Source organism: Chelonoidis abingdonii, chromosome 5, assembly GCF_003597395.2.
Source record: "Chelonoidis abingdonii isolate Lonesome George chromosome 5, CheloAbing_2.0, whole genome shotgun sequence".
Taxonomy (NCBI): Eukaryota; Metazoa; Chordata; order Testudines; family Testudinidae; genus Chelonoidis; species Chelonoidis abingdonii.
Window position 1 is genome coordinate 19,312,154 of NC_133773.1, and position 20,656 is coordinate 19,332,809.

Here is a 20,656-nt window from a genome sequence, read left to right on the forward strand (position 1 = left end):
CACAGTCAACTTGTGGAACTCCTTACCTCAGGAGGTTGTGAAGGCTAGGACTATAACAGCGTTTAAAAGAGAACTGGATAAATTCATTGTGGCTAAGTACATCAATGGCTATTAGCCAGGATGGGTAAGGAATGGTGTCCCTAGCCTCTGTTTGTCAGAGGATGGACATGGATGGCAGGAGAGAGATCACTTGATCATTGCCTGTTAGGTTCACTCCCTCTGGGGCACCTGACATTGGCCACTGTCAGTAGACAGGTACTGGGCTAGTTGGACCTTTTGGTCTGATCCGGTACGGCCGTTCTTATGTTCTTATGCTTATCCAGCATGTGTCCAACATGTTAGTCTGGACATCACCCTCTTGTCCAAGTCAAGCACACATTGAAATCTTTAATGCTATGTAGAGTAAGGGAAAATTACTGACTGGTAACTCTGTGTGACTTAGTGATCTCCTTTCCTCCTCACACCCATCCTACAGATTCTTTGGAATGAGCTTTGTACCTCCACCTATAAGGAAACAGCAGATTGTCAGTCAATCCAGTATAAAAAGCCCAGCTCCATTCACTTTCCTTCAATCAGAAAATTCCAAAGCAACCAAACAGGAACAAAATAGAATAGTCCATCACTCCCCTCCTTGGAGGGGAAGAGGAGATGACTGACAAAAACAGAATTACTGGTAAGTAATTTTCTCTTGTTGTATGTCACCTCCTCTTCCTCATCCTCAAATTCCTTATGCTGAACTGGTAAAGGAAGCGCTAACAAAGCACTGAGCTTACCTATACCTTGTCATATCAACCCTTACCTGTCAAATGGAGCATTTTAAATAGAGTGCAGGTTCAGCGTATGCTACACGATAGAATGTGTGAAGAATAGCCAAGTCTCTGCCTTTAATACACATTTCTGCCAGGAAAGCTGCAGTTCTTTTTGTGGATTATTCTTTTATTGGTAGCAAAAATCCCCCACTTTGATGTTTTCTTCTTCAGTATAGTCCTTGGAACATAAATCATACTCTCCAGGGCATCTGGTTTTCATGATGTAAATTGCACTTCGGTAATCTTTTGTACTGGCGTTGTAAAAATTTGAAAGTTGCTTAACATCTAATAAATTAAAACACCATGGAAACAATCTAACTCAGAGGTGGGCAAACTACGGGCCACATCCAGCCTGTGGGACCCTTCTGCCTAGCCCCTATCTCATTCCCTGCTGTTCCCCCTCCCCGCAGCCTCTGCTCGCTGCGCCACTGGCGCAGTGCTCTGGGTGGCAGGGCTGCCTCTTCTGGCACTATGGCAGCGCAGCTGTAACGCTGCCAGCCATTGGCGCTCCAGGCAGCGTGGTGAGGGGGCAGGGAGCGGGGTGGAAGGTGTTGGATAGAGGGCAGGGGAGTTCAGGGGGTGGTTGGGGGCAGGGGTGTGGCTAAGTGTCGAGGCGGTCAGAGGGCGGGGAACAGGGGGGTTGAATGGGGGCAGGGATTTCAGGGGGGCAGTCAGGAAGAGGGAGGGGGTTGGATGGGGTGGCAGGGGGCAGTCAGGGGCCGGGGGACAGAGGCCGTCGGGGACAGGGAACAGGGGATTGGATGGAACAGGGGTCCTGGGGGCAAGAAGCATGGGGAGTCAGGAGGCGGGGCTGGGCCCCGCCTGGCTGTTTGGGGAGGCACAGCCTCCACTAACCGGCCTTCCATACAATTTCAGAAACTAGATGTGGCCCTCACTTCAAAAAGTTTGCCCACCCCTGATCTAACTACAAACCACAGGTTGTTTCAGATGAGAGTATTAACTTTTGAATGAATGTCCAATCATCTTTCAAAAATGGAAGACAGAGAGGAATTATAGCTACAGCTGCCACGGTGGTTCTCTCATCACTTAAACCATGATTATGGCTTTTAAAAAACAAAACTTAAGGGGATAAAAGGACTCATTCCAATAAACTCAAAGTGGGGGAATATATCATTGCTTTGAGGTCTAAAATAAATCTCCTTGAAGGACTAGTTAATGAATTGCAAACCTTCATAAAATAAAAGTTTGGCCCTTAAGAGCAATATAAGAGTGAAATCTAACCTTAGTGTGCAAGCTGAGGCCCCTGACTAGAGAGATGACTAAGGGAATTTGTTTTCAGTTTCTTGAGAATCCCTAGAGGACGCCTAGCTTCTGCACAGTGCCACCTATGGGAATAATCTGGCATGTGTCACAGAAGCAGTTCGTTCAACAGTCCACCTCAAGAGAACCCCACTTATGTATGTTACTCTGTCTAAAGAGTTATAGAATTGGCCCAGATTCATAAAGGGGAATCTGCCCTCTATGAAGGGATGTAGTCTTATAAATACCCTTGCTGGCAGATTCTGTACATTGATGGAAGAAAGCCAGAATGGTTTCTGCCCAGTTCATTTGACCTTTCAGTAAAGAAAGAGGAAATGTAATCCTGCAGTGGTCCAATGCAAAGTCAGTTTTGTCAAAGCTCTTGCAAATCAGTTGATGGAAGGGGCTTTAATGTCTCACATGTCCTGTTGAACACAGTCATAAAGGCACAAACTCCATTTATCTGGTTTTAAAGTTGTGTGTCCAATTGTCCTTCCCTGCAGGCATCATGCTGCCTAGTGCCAAAGCAAGAGGGGGTTTTGCTCAGAAACCAAACTGAATGATCTCTCATCACTGTTGATGTTTTCCTGATTATTAATATTCAACACAAACCCGATAACAGTTGTTAATTGCATATTCCCGCAACAGAATGGACTTCCAAAAAAGTCAAAATCTAAAGGACTTCCTGTCATTCATTCAGGTTGATGCTTAGATATTGTTTTGTCCTGACCAAAAACCTCTGCATTGAAGCAGTCTCCTGCGAGCCCGCAAACCAGGGGACTGGTGGCTGTGATGCAAACTGGGAATATAAAATTTAGGAATGCTAGGCCATAATCTGTATAGACACAGATTAGGAGGTTGGGAATTCTCTGGTATTTAAATAGGTCATCAAGAGCTTTCTTCTCTGAAGGACTTGGTGCCATGACTTTGTGTGATCATAGGGGACTGCAGGAGAGAGAGACATTTAGGATATTAAGTTGCTACAGAATATCCCAGCAGTCTCTTAATCTTGAGGTAAGAATGGAAGTATGTAGAATAGGCATCTCTGCTGATGATAATAGAAAAACTTTCCTGTTTGACGTATCTAACAGACCAGAAGCTTAATTAAAAAAAGTGCGCAGGAAATCAATCATCAAAATGAGTATAATCTAACAAGTTTGAGTGCACAATATAAGAGGGAAGAATACATTTCCTTTCTCTATAGAATTCATGGCTGGTGAGAGTGGAAATCTCACCAGCTAGGAGAGTTCTTGCAATAGCTACTTTGTAATTTTCTAGAGTTATCAAAAGGCATAAAATATATGGCTACTTCTGGGACTTGGAGGTTGAGGAGGTAGTCGTTCCCCTCCAGCAGTGTTGAAATGCTGGAATGATTGGTGCATGAGTCCACCATACTGTCACCAGCAAAGCATTTGAGAGGCATAAATATGATAGTTACCTGGAAGGGAGACACTGGGTTACTAGAGGGCTTTCAAACACTGGCAAGAGTTACTCTTTCCAGAAGTAGTAGGCAAGATGTTGTTTTTTTCCTTTCCTGTGAGAGGAAGAGACATTAGGAAAGAAGGAAACTGGAAAGAACTGAGATTCAGAAGGTATTGAAGCTGCATCTTGTATACTAGAATGATTAACCATAGATTTCTTTCTTTCTGATAAATGGAGATAGAAATCAGTTTAAAGAATCTGTAGAATTGGGTAGGGAAGGGGAAATGTTATATTTGACAAATCCCTTTTTATATCTAAGATAAATATTAAAATACTTCAGTAATACTGAACAGGGAATTCTTTTCACATTCGATAAAATATGTATTGGTATGTTCTATAACATGTCTATTTTTCCCCTCTGCAATGAAAGTAAGTACCTTTTTATAATAGAAAAGTTGGAAATTTTCTGTGAATCACATTAGCTTTGCAACAAAATGGATTTTCTGTTAGTAAAATAATTTTAAGGTCTTTATGTCAAATGTTGTCTTGTTTGGCCTTGAGTATCAGGAATAATTGTAAATAATCGTAAATTAATGTATACTATCGCTAATAGTTGTCTTCTTGCAGGAAACAGTGAATATGTACCCATTCCAGATGCACAGCATTGCTCTGTCAACATTTGCATCTTTAATTGGGCCATTTGGAGGCTTTTTTGCTAGTGGATTCAAAAGAGCTTTCAAAATCAAGGTGTGTACAGATGTTTGTAGATTTTTAAAAAAACCTATGAAGACTTTGATGGAGCCACTTCCTAGAATTTTAATTAGATGACTTCAAATTATAACAGCGGTCCCCAGCATGGTGCCCACAGGCGCATCTAAATGCGCCTGCTTCCTGGCCGGCGGTTGAACGTCCGCCGAAATGCAGCTGAAATTCAAGCGGCGTCATCCAGAGGTGCCGCTGCCGAAATTTGGCGGCATTTCGGTGTATGCTTGACCGCTGCCATGGTCCTTTGTCTGGTGCCCGCCGGACGGAAGGGTTGGGAACCACTGGATTATAATGATCTAGACACACTTGTTTTCTGCTAAACCAGCATGATGTGATAACAAGTTACCATTAGCCTCTGAAACAGAATTCTTCTTAATCAGAGATGTTGCAGAGTATGCTTTGGCAAATAATGTTCTCAAACTTCATATGTTTTCAAGATGCACTATGATTTCCATGCTGGCAAATCTTAGCACTTTCTGGTTTCATTGTGCACACATTTTGGTATCTGTTGACCTTTTGCGAGTTACCTCTTTTTATATTTGTTTATATTATGAGGTAAGAAATTGTGTTATACATAAATATTTACATGAATGGTAATATACATGAATATGTGCTGACAATTTGCTAGAACAGGGGTAGGCAACCTATGACACATGTGCCGAAGGCGGCACGCAAGCTGATTTTCAGTGGCCCTCACATTGCCTGGATCCTGGCCACTGGTCCAGGGGCTCTGCATTTTAATTTAATTTTAAATTAAGTTTCTTAAATGTTTTTTTAAACCTTATTTACTTTACATACAACAATAGTTTAGTTATATATTATAGACTTACAGAAAGAGACCTTCTAAAAATGTTAACATGTATTACTGGCATGCAAACCCTTAAATTAGAGTGAATGAATGAAGACTCAGCGCAGCAGTTCTGAAAGGTTGCTGACCCCTGTGCTAGAATATATCATTGATTATATGTCCAATAAAGTTTGCATGCCCTTTTGAGCACTGCTTTCATTTCAGATTTTCTTTTGTAAAATTAGAAAGTATTTGAATACAATGCTTATACAGAGAGTGATTGCTTATACAACATGAATTTATAAAGACAAAACATTCTTTTTAATTAAGGAAATTTGGAAATCAATGAAACATATAGGGGATTTGCAAAGCTGAAATAAAATAAACAGTAATATGGACCCTTGGATCTCAGGATGCCTTTTCCATTTTAACATTCAGAGAGCATCTTGTGGAGAGATGTTTTTATGTGAAATAAATGCTTCAGCAGCTGCCACTCTGGTAGAAAAGGGGATAAAAGTATTCAGCTGTGGGAGGTATTAGAACATATATAGACAAGATGCTAGAAGATGGTACTTAAAGATTAGAAGGCTTCACACAAGATAGGATAATGTGTAGAGGTAGATGGTGCTGGTCTAGCAGTTCAGTGCCTAATTTGTTCCAGTTCTGCCACTGACCTCTTGTGTGAACTTGGGCAAGTCACTTAACCTCTTTGTTTCCCTCCTCTTCCTCCTGCCCTTTGTCTGTCTTACCTGTTTGGATGGTAAATTATTTAGGACAGAGACTGTCACTATTGGTAGAGTGTTGGTAACATGTCGGGTCAGTTGGTACAACATGATGGGGCCTATACTTCAGTTAAGCACTGCTGTAATACAAACAAAAGATTAGTAAGGTAATGTACCTGAATATTTATACTGCTGCATTTGTTTCCTAAAAGGATTTTGCAGACACTATTCCTGGCCATGGCGGAATAATGGATCGCTTTGATTGTCAATACTTGATGGCTACTTTTGTTCATGTGTATATCACCAGTTTCATAAGGTATTTTTTGCATATATAAATATATATATAGTCAATATAGAGATCTAGCAAACTTTCTTCCATTACATGTAGTTCTGTTCTGCTGGTACAGCAAAGGTTATCTTTAAACATGATTTATGCAGTTACATTTGATCAGAGGGATCTCTTGAATATTGGAAAATTGCTAAATCTCATGAAACTTCTGTAGAGGTCTTGCAACAGGCTATGTTATCCTATTCTTTTACTACTAGCTATTGAAAAAGTAAGAGTATGTACCCAGCTGAATATAAAGAAAATGAATCTGAAATAACCCCTATGAATTCTGATTTTTATTTGTGGTAATTGGAGCAGTGGCAGTTCTGCTGTCATTCCCTTTATAGTTTCTGTGGCTTGGGGAGAGTCTGTAGGCTTCCGGTAAATAGAAGAAACTATCAAGCTTCTATATTTTCAGTTATCTGACTTCTAACTTCCTGGTTCAGATTTTTAAATATTGTTAATTAGGACATCCCACTTATTAGAAACATTGCCAAATTATCTCTCAGCCACAGCAACTTTGAAGGGGATGCTTTTAGAATAACAACTGTATTACAAGGCAGCTTCTTTCACTGTAGTTCTTAAGATGCTTGGGGATAGACTTTCAAATTTAGGGGTGTGTAGTTGTATGCATCTCACTTATGCTCACAATATCCAATATGCATGGGTACATTGGGTATTTGTTCATAAGCTAAGAATATGCAAATGTGTGGACTTAACTATAGGTGGCTGATACATGTCTATCACACTTTGTCATAAATACATTTAAAATATTGTAAATTACACTTGAGATTTCCTGAAAATAGAGTTATGGATTGATGGTCTTTTAAATTCTAGAATTGGAAAGTGTCCTATTAAAGAAACTTTGTGAATGTATTGTCCACTACCATGCGTAGCCTAGTGCCCATTTATTTGGGTAGTATGCAGCTTATCTAACAGAGCAGAAAATGGCTTTGTCAAAATGGTCTGCAGAAAGTGACCCCTTGCTAGCAAGAATTTAATCTTAGTGGCAAGTAATGAGGAAGGAGGCTTCAGGTTTTTGTTACAAAGGATCAGGCATTACACCATGAAAAATGCTTTTTTCTGCTATTTTTAACTGCTGAGAATTATGCTTGTGAAAAAGGAACATCTTGTAATCATGTCAACAATCAGCAAGCATAGCCGATTATACTTGTGATTTGTTTGTTTGTCACTGAAACATGATGTAACTATGTTTAGGAAAAAGTCACAAGAGACATGCCCTACCAAACACCTATGGGAGGGCCATAATCAGAAGTGCCTGTTTTCCTATATTTGATGTACAAAACACCATTTGAGGTTTTTGTAACATGTTTAGGCTAAGACTTGCAGCAGAAGGATCCTCTCTGCCCTTGGATTTCTTGTTTCAAGATCTTTTCCCAGTGGTCAAAAGACATGCAAGAGGCATCACTTGGCTCATTCTTTGGCAGGTAGCTTGTTAGCATGAATATTCTGGAAGGTGCATAGGGTGAGAAAGTCAAAGCAAGCAATTTTGAAATCGGTCACATTCTCACCATGACCCAGCAGCAGCCTTTATGTATATTACATTTGTGACTAACCCAGTTAAGACATCTTACTACATTTTATACAACAGATACAGTCGGAGAAAACAGGTTTCAGTTATGCTCACCACATAACACACACATTCTGGAGGGATCATTACACTAGAAAAATCTCTCTCTCTCTCTCTCTCAAAAAGCAGACACTGCATTTATACCATAGGGAGAAAAACAAACGATGTCACTTCTGTATGGTAGGTTTAGAGCTTTTAGTGAATTAATTTTTTTTTTCCCTTAAATTTCATTGGCAGGGGTCCAAATCCCAGCAAATTACTGCAACAACTGTTGGTACTTCAGCCAGAACAGCAACTAAATGTATACAAAACCCTGAAATCTCATCTAATTGAAAAAGGGATCCTTCAGCCACCACTGAGGGGATAGTTGGACTGAATGGACTTAAAAAAAACAAAAACAAAAAAACCCTGCCAGAAAAGCACTGAAAAAGAACAAGTCACAACTTTGCATAATAATCGTGGTTGAACAAGAAGTAGATAGTAGTTTTGAAGACATGAATGTTTCCTGAAACTACTGTGAATATTTAATAAGATATAAAATTTAAGTTTGCTAGTAAAATAACTGTTTGTTTAACATATGTTTTAGTTTCTGAAGTTGATGGTGTGAGCGCTCCTTCGGTATCCAGCCTGACAGGTTAAATAGTTTTAAATAACTATTCCTTTTCAGCAGTTTTATATCACAATAACTAAACTGAGGAAGTGTTAAGACTGTACTGGCACTGTGCAATTTATAAAGCAACTTTTAATGTAGCTTATCAGTACAGTTGTTGCTTTTAATTCGTTTTATAATACTATATATCTTAGCAATAATTCTGTCATACTTAGTCTCAAATGGTTATTGAAGTATAACCAAACTGCAGTAAAGTGATGTTGATTTATCTACTGTGCAATTGATTACATCACTTGCCAGAAAATAGTCTGCCTTGAGAGCTGCTCAGAAAATTGAGGGTGAAATCTAGAATAGAATATATCAGGGTTACTGCTGGATTTGTGCCATTACTGTTTTACTGAAAATGACTAAGGTTAGCCAAGTTTCTAGCTAATGGCTTTGAAAAAATTCTCTAATGAAATCAGTGGATCCTTGCAAGATAAAGACACCTTTACTGTTGAGGTGCCTAGGCAATAGTATCCTCTTTTGGAGGAATCCTTCTGGATTACAAAAACAAATTCATGTATCCAGAACTAGAGTGGAGATTAACTAACAGATAGGGTTCTCCAGTCCAGCAAATGGACATCAACAATCCTAGATTCACATCCTGATGATTGGTCACTGTCTAAAGTGAGCTCATTCTAGCCTTATTTCTTGTGCCTCGATTTTTTTTCCATCTGTAAAATGGTGATATTTCCCTCCTTTATAAAGCACTTTGAGATCCTTGGATGAAAAGTTCACTAGAAGTGCTTGCTTACTTAATATTTTTATTTATTATTATTCCCCTGAAAGCAGTCACTGTTATCTGACTGACCAGATGCATAAAGTTCCAGGTGGAGATGGTGAATGGCTCTTGTGCCATCTGTTATCAACAGTTGAGTAACTCTAGGTTCTCAAGTAAGTTTGGGTAACAATGTAAGGATTCAGTTGAGAATGATATACATTATAGATATCTGCTCTTTCAGTAGACTTAATTGTGTGAAAATAGTTGACACTGTAAAATGGTTACTGTTAGATATTTTTCTATTTTCATTTTACATAATATCCTTTTTATCATGTAATAAAATCTTAATAGAAATAAAAATCGTTTTTTTTTTTGTTTTTTTTTTGAACAAATGGAAACTATTTTCTTCCCATAATGTACAAAAGCACATGAATGCCAAAAAGTTTCTTTTGGTGTACTAGAGACTCTAACTTGATAAAATTTAATTTCCCCAATCGTAATGTAAATAAGCTAGTGCACTCTGACTAAATTATTTTTGTGAGGGTTTAAAGATGAAAATCTTAAAATTGCTTGGTGCTACTTGAAAAAACAATAGAGAAAGCAAATAGAGATGTTAACAAGCTTTATGCTTGTAGAGTCAAAGTTTTTGTTTACATTAGAATCTGAGATCACTGTATATTCTGTTTCAGGATTATATACTAATTGCATTTAGGCCAGGGTAATCTGTGCATAATCTGTAAATAGTAAAATAGTTTTATATACTGTTATAAAAGAGAGATGTTCGTTCTAATTTCAAAATAAAGCTTCGATTCAGTGGTAATGTCAACACTAAATAGCTGAGGGAACCAATTAGTATTACATTTTTATATTCTACTGTAAAAGTACAGTACTTCTGTCAAAAAAAATCTTCTAGAGCAAGAAATCAGCTTTAAAATCATAATGCTAGCAAATTGTCTTCCAGTAGTGATTAGCTGTGCTTCCTGATTCCCAAATTTGTTTGTTTTTTAATAATAATTAATAATAAATACTGAAACTAAGCACATGTAGGACTCTTTAACTTGAAGACAAAATGCAACACAACCTGAAGGTTAAAATATAGCACAGCCAGAATTATGAGCTATGGAAAGATGCTAGTAAGCAGTTCTAAAAAATATTGAAAGGAAGTAGCGTTTGTTGAAGCAGGAAAGGGTGACAAAAAATGATCCATAAACACTGAAGTAAGGCTTTAGTTAGGTAATGGTATCTTGGTTGATTCTTCCAATAAGAAACACAGGCTGACTAGAGTTGGGTGTAAATTTATCCTATAGATACAAGACTATAATATTTAATTTTAACATAAAGAAAATATTTGAACTCCTTTTAGTGTAATTTTTATAGGATGTATATTAAGTAAGTAGAATATATTGTAGCATTGAATACAGTGAATTACTTGAAGTCGATGGATCTTTATTTTCACTGTAAAAAGGACAAAGTTGCAACCAAATAATTTTTTCAGAGGCATTAATGGTTAACCAATCTACCGTTGTAAATTTGTTATCGCTTACTCTGGTAGGCCCTGATGTAAGTATTTGCAGGATTAGGTCCTTAATTTTTAACTTGTGAAATGCCAGAAATATTTCCTCTCACTTTTCAATGTGCCCTGCCCACCCTCACGTTTCTTGTGTATTAGTTCCATTAATATAGGCATACAGCTTGAATGGGAAAGTCTGAACTTTACACCAGTGATTTCTCTTCACTTTGCAGTTCTGTTGGGCAAGGCGGTTGTAATTATCTTGTTCAGAAAAACAAATATAGAAACAATGTATATACTGTAAATGGGATTATCATATTACGTATGTTTTTTAATTGTTTCAGTCTTTTATTAAAGCTAGGATTGGGAAAATAAAGCTGGGACAGAAATCTTCTGTGATCTGACTTTTGTCATTTTTTCCTCTATAGCAAACACATTGTGGCTGACAGTCTCTCAAAAATGCACCTTTCTGCTGTTAAAAGTAGGGCTGTCAATCTTAATTAATGCCTGCAATTAACTGAAAACAAAATGAATGTGTTAATTGCATACCTCTGGGTGGGGAGGGAGGTGTCAGCTGTAGAGGGACCTGACAGAGTCCGGTCAGGCATAGTAACCCAAGCTGCCATCCGAGGGCGGGAAGAGAAGAGCAAAGGAAAGAAGAAGTGGCTCCTATTCCCAGCTCCAGTAGAAAGGTAGGGATCCTGACCCTGTCGGGTTTCATTCCCCCTGCCTGGCCCCTCACTCTGGGGACTGACCACCCCCGTGCTGTGTCCGATTGCCCCCGGACGGCCCCTCACTCGGGGGACTGGCCATCCCCGTGCTGTGTCCTATTGCACCTGGACAGCCCCTTGCTCTGGGGACTGACTGTTTTCCGCCCACCCCACCATGCCCTGGCCCTTGGCTGGCCCCTCACTCTGGGGACCAGCCATCCCTTCTGCCTCTCCAAAGCCTCCCCCATAGCCTCATCCCGTCCCTTGCTCTTGAGGGACATAAAGTATGCTAAGAGTGGCATGATTTCTTGCTGATGGGAGTCTTGTGATCCTGAGGAATAATTTGTACTGTTAAAAAAAAAGTGGTGTAAGAATGTAACTTCTACACTTATTTTTGAAAATAAGATTTCTGATATATTCTTGCAGATGATAAATGGTCCTATAATGCTATTGCAGCCATTCATGGCTGATGAAAATGATAGACAATGGATTTATTTGCAGTGCAGTTACTTGACTCCTTGCAGTAAAAATGTTTCCCTTTTGGGCTCTACAGGCCTATAGTGAGACATTTGGAGGAGATTTCTGTTGGCAACATGGCCCGCTTGGTAAGAACATCCTTTGTGCTCTGCTTCCAGTGTTCCTGATTCTCCCCACTTCTAACAGTCTCTGCTCTCAGAATTGGCACTGCCAGCTGAGCACAAAGTCTCTCCAAACTGCAAGGCAAAAACAAGTGTGGCCCAAACAAATTCCAAGTGCTGCTTCTATGCACAGGGAGGGAGGAATATGCTCTTGGCTGCAAGTTACAGTGCAAAGCCCGTATCTCCCCTTTCTATGTAAAGAGTAGGAACAATTGTATGCAGTGCTGTAGCCATGTTGGTCCCAGGATGAGAGGCACAGGCTGGGTGAGGTAATATCTTTTATTGGACCAACTTCTGTTGGTGAGAGAGACAAGCTTTCAAGCTCCACAGAGCTCTTCTTCAGGTCTGGGAAAGGTACTCAGAGTCCTCTGGAGTTTGTTTTACCTCAGCCAGTCTGTTGTTCTGTAGCCCATCTAAGCCAGTCAGGGGGCTGGTGTGGCGGCTGCATTCTTTCAGTGAGTCACAAAGTTGATCTTGTCAGGAGTTCAAATTAAGCAGCTCTTTCTGTTCTGATGGTCGTCATCACATGGAAAAAACAGCTTTGTGGGCTTCTGTAATTGGATGAAATAACATATATATCTGTCTAACTTATGTTCAGGCCAATTAACCTGGTCCCTTGAATTTTGTTTATTTTTGGTGGTGGGGCTGGGGAGGGCATTCTTACAGTGGCAACTACTTCCTGGCCAGTGAGGATAGAAGCATCTGCTGAAGTGGTTAAGGCTGGGCTGCCATGTGGTTTTCCTCACATAGACTGTTCAGCTGGTAGTACTTGAGTCTATCTCAGGGCTGCCAGGGGTAGGGGGGAGGCAAATTGTCCCAGGCCCCGCAGGGGCCCCTGGAGCGGGGTACTTCACTCACTCCAGGGGCCCCGGAGCTTCTTCCGCTCTGGCTCTTTGGCGGAAATTTGGCAGCGGGGGGCCCCCTGAATCCTCTGAGCGGCCATGGTCTATCTTCACAGGACATCTCTTGCTTGCTGGGCACTACAGGTTGCATATTAAGGTAAGCCTTCATCTATGGTATTATTTGTGGCAACTGCCAATTCTTCCTACTGTTTTTTCACACTATAGGAGAAAAGGGATGTATATGACAAGTGCAGAATTACTTACCAGTAATTCTTTGTTATAGTCTTCCTTCCTACACCTTACTTCCCTTCTGAGGGTGGGAGCCTCTGTCTTGGCCTCCCTCTGCTTTGGAAATATTAAACTGGAAAGGGAAGGGAATGACTAGGCCTTATATAGGGAGAGTATTCTCAAATTCTTTGCCTCCTTGCTGTCAAAAAAGAGGGAATCCAGGATGCTAGTTGTCCCTATTGTCTTCCAGTGGAATGGGAGAAGACAGAAGGAACTACCGCTGAGTCATTTTTCAGTGTATGGTAGAGTAATGCTTTGGGCTGTAACTTACTACAGACCCTGGATGTTTACTTTTTTTCTTTTAAAAATACATTCTAAGTGGATTTCTGCAGCAATGTAGGAAGCTGAAGGGATTCAAAATTGTGTTTGGTCAGTCACTCGCTGTACCTTATGAAATTGGGTATGTAAGTAACTTCTCTTGCTTGAGTAATAAGGAATGTGTTTCCCTAATAGTGTTATCTCTGCATGCCCTTGAGCCACCTGTTTGACTCACTACTGAACACATGGAAGTTGTGTGCATTCTTAGTGATTGACAAGAGGAGTTAATTTAAAAATACTAGTTTAGTAACAAGTTGTCCTGCTGTCAATAGCATATTTTATGTGCGTGTTTTAGGTGAAATAGGATGATATTTACCAGTTGATTGAATTAGGATTAAACAAAACTCTGCGATCCTTCTATATCAAATGTGTCGTCCTTTCTGACTGTTAACTTAGTTGCAATTTCAGATGACACATGGATGCTGCATTGCTAAGCTTATGTGTTAAGTGTATAGCAAACCAGTGCATGTTTTTTTTTTTCATTTTTATGGATGTTAACATAGCACAATCAATTAAAAAAATGTTCCAATAGCTGTTGAAGCTTGACTGATTTTTGACTGGATTCTAAAAACCTTCAGAAAAGGGTTAAGGACAAGATAAAAGGTATGTTTAGAAGTTAAGACAAAATAAAGGAACGTTTTAAAGGCGCACCAACTTAAAAGCAAGGTAAAAGAATTTTAGATTAACATCCATCCGTGAGCCCCCATGAGAACTCATGGTTTTGTAATCAAATTTTCTTTTAACTGCAGTGTTCTGATTTGTGCAAGATCCACTTAAAAAGGGCAACCGACTATAGAAAAAGTTGGGCGAGAATACATTTTATTCGACTCACGTCTGTTGGTGAGAGAAGTAAGCTTACACAGAGCTCTTCCTCAGGTCTGGAAATACAGTTAAGTTTACGTTGTCTTGGAACCTTGACACTGGAAAGGTGACTTGGCTGTGGAATTTGAGTGGCAGAAGGAGGTAGTGATCAAATAAATTCGGCCTGGCCAGACCAGAAGATTTTCATGTGAGCGAATGACTACTTGGAAGTATGTGGGAGTACTTCCAAAATTGGACAAGTTTAATGTAAATACAGAATCCCTGGAAAAGCTATTAAAAGTTGCTTATGCCACTAATTGACTGCATGTTACTTACACTAGTCACAAAGGGCAAAAGAAGCACCTCTGTCTGATGGCCAGTCTGTTCTCTCCTTATGGCACTTAGAGGAGAAGGGAGTGTGCATCTGGATTTTGTAACAACCGCATGGATGGAAATTTGCAAAGTTACCACCACCTTCGTAAGATACTGGAAGCCAGAAATGAGCAAGGAGATAGAGGTGGGGATAGTTTAACTTCCTACAAAATTTTTTTCTTCTTCATAATCCTCCCTACATCTGTTCATTGCTTGCAGCTTTCCAGAGATCCAGAACTGTGGGAGATGCTGGGCTGCAGAATGGAACATTTCTACTGGTAACTTCCCTTCTGCTAGCCGCATTGCCCACAGTTGTGCCTAGCCTAGGTAGCTCATGAGTCAAAGGTCAGATAATGAAGTGGGATTGTTACCATCTATGTATAGAATTATCTCTATTTGTTCATGATATTCAAGTTTTATAGCTTTGGAATAACTTGTCTGGTGGCAAGCAGGAGCAGAGGGAACATGGCCAAAACACTGATACATTTCCAAAGCTGCAGCTCAAGGAGAGCAGCCAGAAGTGCAGAACAGGGGAAGATACCATTACGGGTAAGAAATTTTTTATTCCTCTATCAGTCATTGACTGTACCAGTTCTGGCATCAGTGCTGGAGTCAGCCAGCTATTTGGCAATATTGGAACACTTAAGTGCAAGCAAGTTAAGGGATAGCATATGATTGATTTAAAAAAAACCCACCTTATTTGTAAAGACAATATCAAGGTTGGTGAAACATGAGCTCACTCCCCCAACAATCATATCAGTAACAGTTTGCTGAAATTCTAAGACAACGTTTGGAATTTCCCCTTCTCCAGCCATCTCTCTTAAGGTAAGGTTGCTTGGGGAAGGAGGTTAAATTAAAATTTGAGATTTTAAAATTCCTTAAGGAACCAAGATAGTCATTCCCTTCTCAGTTTTTCCTACATTAGGGTGAGATACTATTGTTCCCATCATGGCCAATCCTCTAGGTTTCAAGGCTTATGATGTAAAACAAACCCAAGGGTTTTCTGTTCTAACATTTATGAATTACCGTACTCACATTTGGAAAAAAAATCAAATAGGACTGGTACTCCTAAGATGTGGTCAGTTCAACTGCAACCAGTGCTTCCTTAGATTCTTTCAAGATAAATGCAAAACAGCCTTTTGGTGGTAAATAGCAGGTATTTATTTGAAATGAAAAAAATACTTAAGTACCTGAACTATTGCATTTAATCATGTATTGTAGTAATTGTGTTACTCTACCTTTTTGCATTAGAGACAAATATACAATGAACATTCAGATATCACAGATTGCACACTAGATAGTAATTCTTCAGGCCTTTTACATAACCACCAAAAAAAAAAGATATTGGATTCTGCAATATAGTACAAAATTCCACGCTCCAGTCTTAACCAGTTATCTTGAATTTACTCCTGCTGCTGTACAAATGAGTTGCCATTTATTAGGGCTTACAAGTTAATAACAGGACAAAAAAATATACATTGCACTGACACAAAAAGTCAGCTGTGTTAATAGTCATGCAACAAGTAACCAAACTTGCTGAAATTAAAAATACTTTCTAAAAACAGTTTTAACTGCATAAATATTTTGTACACAGTTCATTTACTGAAACAAAAGGAGTCTTTAAATGATACAAAGCAAAAATAATTTTCTACCAATTTTATACATAAGAAAGTGCAAAATAACTTATCTAAAGTGTTTTGCTATTGAATGTGGGCTGGAGGCAGCCAAACTCATCTTCATAAGCATGACATTACAGCTGCACCATACATACAAGTGTTAGAGTACATGAATTAATAAGTATACTACAAAGAACAAAGCCCGAGAAGACAGGTGAGGTACTCGCAGAGAATATAGACCGCTATTGTTAGTGTTTCTGCTCCAACAAACTTTTATAGGGACAACAAACCAAAAGTAGGTTTGTGCATTAGAAGCTAAAAGAAAAGACTTTGCCCGCACCACCAGCTGCCAGAGGAAATCTGATCAGATAGTGTTTGTACTGCGCCTCCTAAATGCAAGAAGTTGTTTTGGAAGAGTTTGCTACACACTGCAGGACAGGAATTAAGCCTGCAGCGTGGGTTTTATTGGTTTACTAAATGTAAATTAAGATTAATACTACAGGATGGGGGGGAGAGGAGGGTAAATTACCTTGCTTTTTAGCAGCATTTAATATTTAGTTTACTTCAGTCACTCTCTCTATGAGAAAAGCCCCATGCTTCCAAGGGTTTATTTTATGAGCTATAAAAATTAATTTGGAACTAAGCTAGTGAGGTCTCAGCGCAGACAAAATCAAGCTGGAAACAAGGGGAAAAGATTTCAGTGGACTCAGGCGCATTTAAGGGTTTTAAAATTGACAGTGTACAGGTGGTTAACCCATAATCTGGATTATAGCATCATAGCAGTATTAATGCAGAAATGTAGGCTCTCTGTACCAAAAGCATTTTTTTTTTTTCTTAAAGATAAATTTGTCAAGCTGGCCATGCAAAGCAGCTACTGGCTCAGCTGATCTAACTAAACCTGCCTTTACTCATGCAATAGTGTGGAAGAGCTCTTAAAAAAAGCCTTTTTGTTCTCTTGGGGACCTAATATACATACCAAACCAGGAATTTTATCTAATTGTTACAGTCTATCACATACTTAAACGTGTATCAAAATACCTATTTAACTTTCAGTGCATAAATGTGTTCCAGGATAAAAAGTAAAAACACAAAATCAACAAAAGCAAGGTGCTTCAGTTAGCACTTGACTATCTTTTGGGAAATCTCTTATCATCATAGAGGTTCTAATATTTTCAATGGTGCAATTTAAGGGTTGTGTTTGATTTAACTATATATAATGTCACTCCCACATAAATTAAGGTAATTCCATTGTTCCAATGACATTGCTCATGGCATATCCACTGATGCAGGTTTGGCCCGTTTCCTGTCATATTCTCACCATTATTTAAAAGTATTCTCTGTTTGTGAATATACCTAAATCTAGACCAGTTTTGTCACCCATTTACAAAATATATACATACACTTACAACAACAACAACAACCAGAAAGTATGACTGTGGGCCTGTCTTCTGCAACTGTTCTACTCACTGTGGATGCCAGTGTCTGTCCTATATGTGGTGCGAAATAAATTACTGATTAAAAATACTGTAATTAAATTCATTTTAAAACTTAATGGAAAACTATCAATCAATCATTGTCTTGTCACTGAACAGTGATGACTTAAAAGCAGTTCTGATATAAATATTATCCAGTTATTGAGCAAGGATTATGTTCAGTAGAACAAAGGTGCCAAAGAGACTAAATTTTATGCAAGAGAAGTTAATTTTGAGTTACATGCAAGCCAATTTCTATTTAAGAAGGAAAAAGCTGGTTTTTGCATTGCATGATTCAGCTGCTTAACTGTAAGTGCTGAACAAAACAGTAGCTGTAATGCATATATAAAAGAGGCCGTATTAAATATGAACAATGAGGTGATAAATAGGTAGGTATAAAATGTAACTACAGAGTTTATAACTTAGTTCCTAGTTATTTTACAATTAGAATAAAATATTGCAAGTCCTATTCCCCCAAAAACTTTTCCTTAAAAAAAAAAAATCCATGTCATTTCTACAAAGAGCTTTGTTTAAATTAGGATATTGTGGGCAACTGAAAGAGAAACATGCACAGACTGAATTTTAAACAAAAATACAAATAATGCCATTTGAGTTTTTTAAACATTCATATTTAAGTTGATAGATGAGCTAAAGATGCCACACAAAGTATAGTGGTTAGGCTGAAGTCCCATGTAACAGGCAGTTAAGGTCATATTTAGATAAAAAGGCCGTTATACCTATTTACATTATACACAGTTGCTTGCGAAGGAGGCAGATTTACAACTATCTTCTAAAAAGCCTCTCCCCACCCCCAAATAAGGATGTCTAGCCCCACAGGAACAGATGGTTAGTAAGTGCGGATTTTTCTCTTGATAGCCATGTAAATAGGGAGACTTAGGTACTGAGAGTTTTACTATATTTGTGACTACCAATCCTGTCTTTCTGGTGCTTGCTGCCCATTTGAATATTTATTTGTTAGCTGTATAACTTCAGTCAACATAAATGAAATCAATGATCCCTTTTTCTTTCAGTGCTTAACACAGTACAAAGATAAGTGTAAACGGACAATATTCTAATCCCTTCCAAATTCACTGCATGATTCTGTAATTAATTCAGTGAGTTACTGTGGGGCTGAATTGAGATCCTGCAGAGCTTGGTCTCTAGTTTTGTCAAAGCCTCATTAATTTCTAGGCCCCTCCTCAAAACCCCTCTCATGTTGCAGGTTGTAGTAACAGTTCTGACAGACTCTTACTGGTGATGAGATTTTCAAACGCTTGATTTCAGATTGAAATCTACTGCACCTGAAAGAGGAAAATAAAATTAAGTGTTCTTTCCATAACCAAGCCCTCTTATTTATAGTCCTAAAATATCTTAGTTAGTCACAGCAGGGACCAAAGACAAGCTGGGGGGCAGGAGGAGGAGAGGAAACTATCTTAAAAAACCGATTGTGATGGGAAATATAGCACAGTTGCATTGGGAATAGAACACCTGGACCTTTGTTTGTGCAGTGACTGTACAAAACCACTATAAGAATGATTTTAATAAGGACTAGTCCAAACAAACACAAATTGATGTAGCTTATATCTATACAAAGACTGACTGTTTTAGAAACGTATTGTTAAGCCATGCATTGGAATATGATTAAGTGCTCCATATATGGAGTTAATATAGTAATTCTACTTTGTTTGTTTTTTCATAAAACAAGCAGGATTTAAAGTTGCTAGTTCAATTTTTAATCACGCTGCTGCTGCATTAATGATTTTAAAAAGACGGATGGACCCTGTTTTTTCCAACCATTTCTGTTAAAAATTGACACTGGTAGTGTTTTCATAATTTTTTTTTTTTTTTTTTATTAAGAAACCTACATTTTCACTTTTTAAAACTCTCCTGCTAGGGTGCTTTGTATAAGGAAAATTAATGACTGCTTACTTCTGACAGAAGAGTTGTCCACAGTTTCTGCAATGGTGACGTCTTTCAGTGAGAGAAAATCGGACTGAACAGCCTGAACAGCTGTCTCCTCCCTCATCTTTCACCCAATGGTCAGCTGCAGACCGGCCAGGTTGGTCACTCACAGACCAGCTGAACACTCTTCCTCGACCATCACCTACTAGAATCCTGCTATGATCCCTGCAAGAACACGAATGGACATTCCAGCCACAACACACCAGGTTTGTTCACCATTACAGTCTCATCACTTGTGTGCTGTACATGTCAATTACTTGTTCATACCAAATATTAAACTGAGACCAACAGAGATGGCAAACACAAATTAGCCTGGTCTTACTGGGGAATACAATTAGAGTGCATAACTAGAAACTGTAGTAGTTGTTGTTATTATTCAGTCATGTGCTTTTTATTCCAGTTCTAAATGCTGCTCTTCTGTCAGGTTTTCACTGTATCTTAAAGAGGAACAAAATGTAGCCTCTCCCGCCCCCATCCACCCACCCAAACTCATCTATTTTGAAAAACCACCTTAAGCAACAGTGTTTGGGTTACTCACTTTGAGATGCCCAGTGCTGTGATCTCTGCTGGATGTGCGTTGTCTTTGCGATCAAATGCTGTGTGCATAGTTAGTTTGCTTCTAAATACCAACTGACGCTCCCATCTGTATCCTAGAAGTGGACAGGAAAAAAATAGCTGACGTTCCCTCACTATTGCTTTGTCATCACATACCAGATTGTATCCTATCCCCATGAGTGTATGTGGGTAGGGAGAAGGAACAGTCTTCCTGGAGGGCACCCCCAGGCAGCGTGTCTCTAATACAGGTCTGTGCCAGACTGAAGATACTTTAACATTTTAAACTGTTTCACTGCACTTAAGAAAGGAGAGAGTCCTATTATGAAACTTCTACACCAGTGTTTCCCAAAGAGAGAGATGCAAAGGTCTAGCCAAAGAAAGGACATTGACAGAGGAGGTATGAATTAAAAGACCCAGGTAAGCTTTTAGCACCATAGCGAAGGGCTGCAGAGCCATGACTGATTTCACTTTTTTCTGTAAGATGGACTCATGTCTTCAAAAAATTTGGGGAACGC

The 20,656-nt window shown here is 39.0% G+C and overlaps 2 protein-coding genes across 6 annotated transcripts in view; one reads left to right on the plus strand and one right to left on the minus strand.

Annotated features, from left to right (window-relative positions):
- The window catches only part of CDS1 (CDP-diacylglycerol synthase 1), a 62,949-nt gene extending 52,006 nt beyond the window's left edge, over window positions 1–10,943 (plus strand). The window contains exons 10-12 of the mRNA XM_032764840.2: window positions 4,119–4,238; window positions 5,978–6,081; window positions 7,922–10,943. Of these exons, the coding sequence (XP_032620731.2) occupies window positions 4,119–4,238; window positions 5,978–6,081; window positions 7,922–8,051 (354 nt within the window). The 3' untranslated portion in view covers window positions 8,052–10,943. The remainder of the gene's footprint in view (window positions 1–4,118; window positions 4,239–5,977; window positions 6,082–7,921) is intronic.
- Window positions 10,944–15,673: 4,730 nt separating this feature from the next.
- The window catches only part of WDFY3 (WD repeat and FYVE domain containing 3), a 320,770-nt gene continuing 315,787 nt past the window's right edge, over window positions 15,674–20,656 (minus strand). For all 5 annotated transcript variants that reach the window (XM_032764847.2, XM_075066120.1, XM_032764845.2 and 2 more), the window contains 3 exons: window positions 20,125–20,236; window positions 19,554–19,751; window positions 15,674–18,925 (listed from right to left, as the gene is read on the minus strand). In XM_032764847.2, coding sequence (XP_032620738.1) covers window positions 18,805–18,925; window positions 19,554–19,751; window positions 20,125–20,236 — 431 coding nt within the window. In that variant the 3' untranslated portion in view covers window positions 15,674–18,804. The remainder of the gene's footprint in view (window positions 18,926–19,553; window positions 19,752–20,124; window positions 20,237–20,656) is intronic.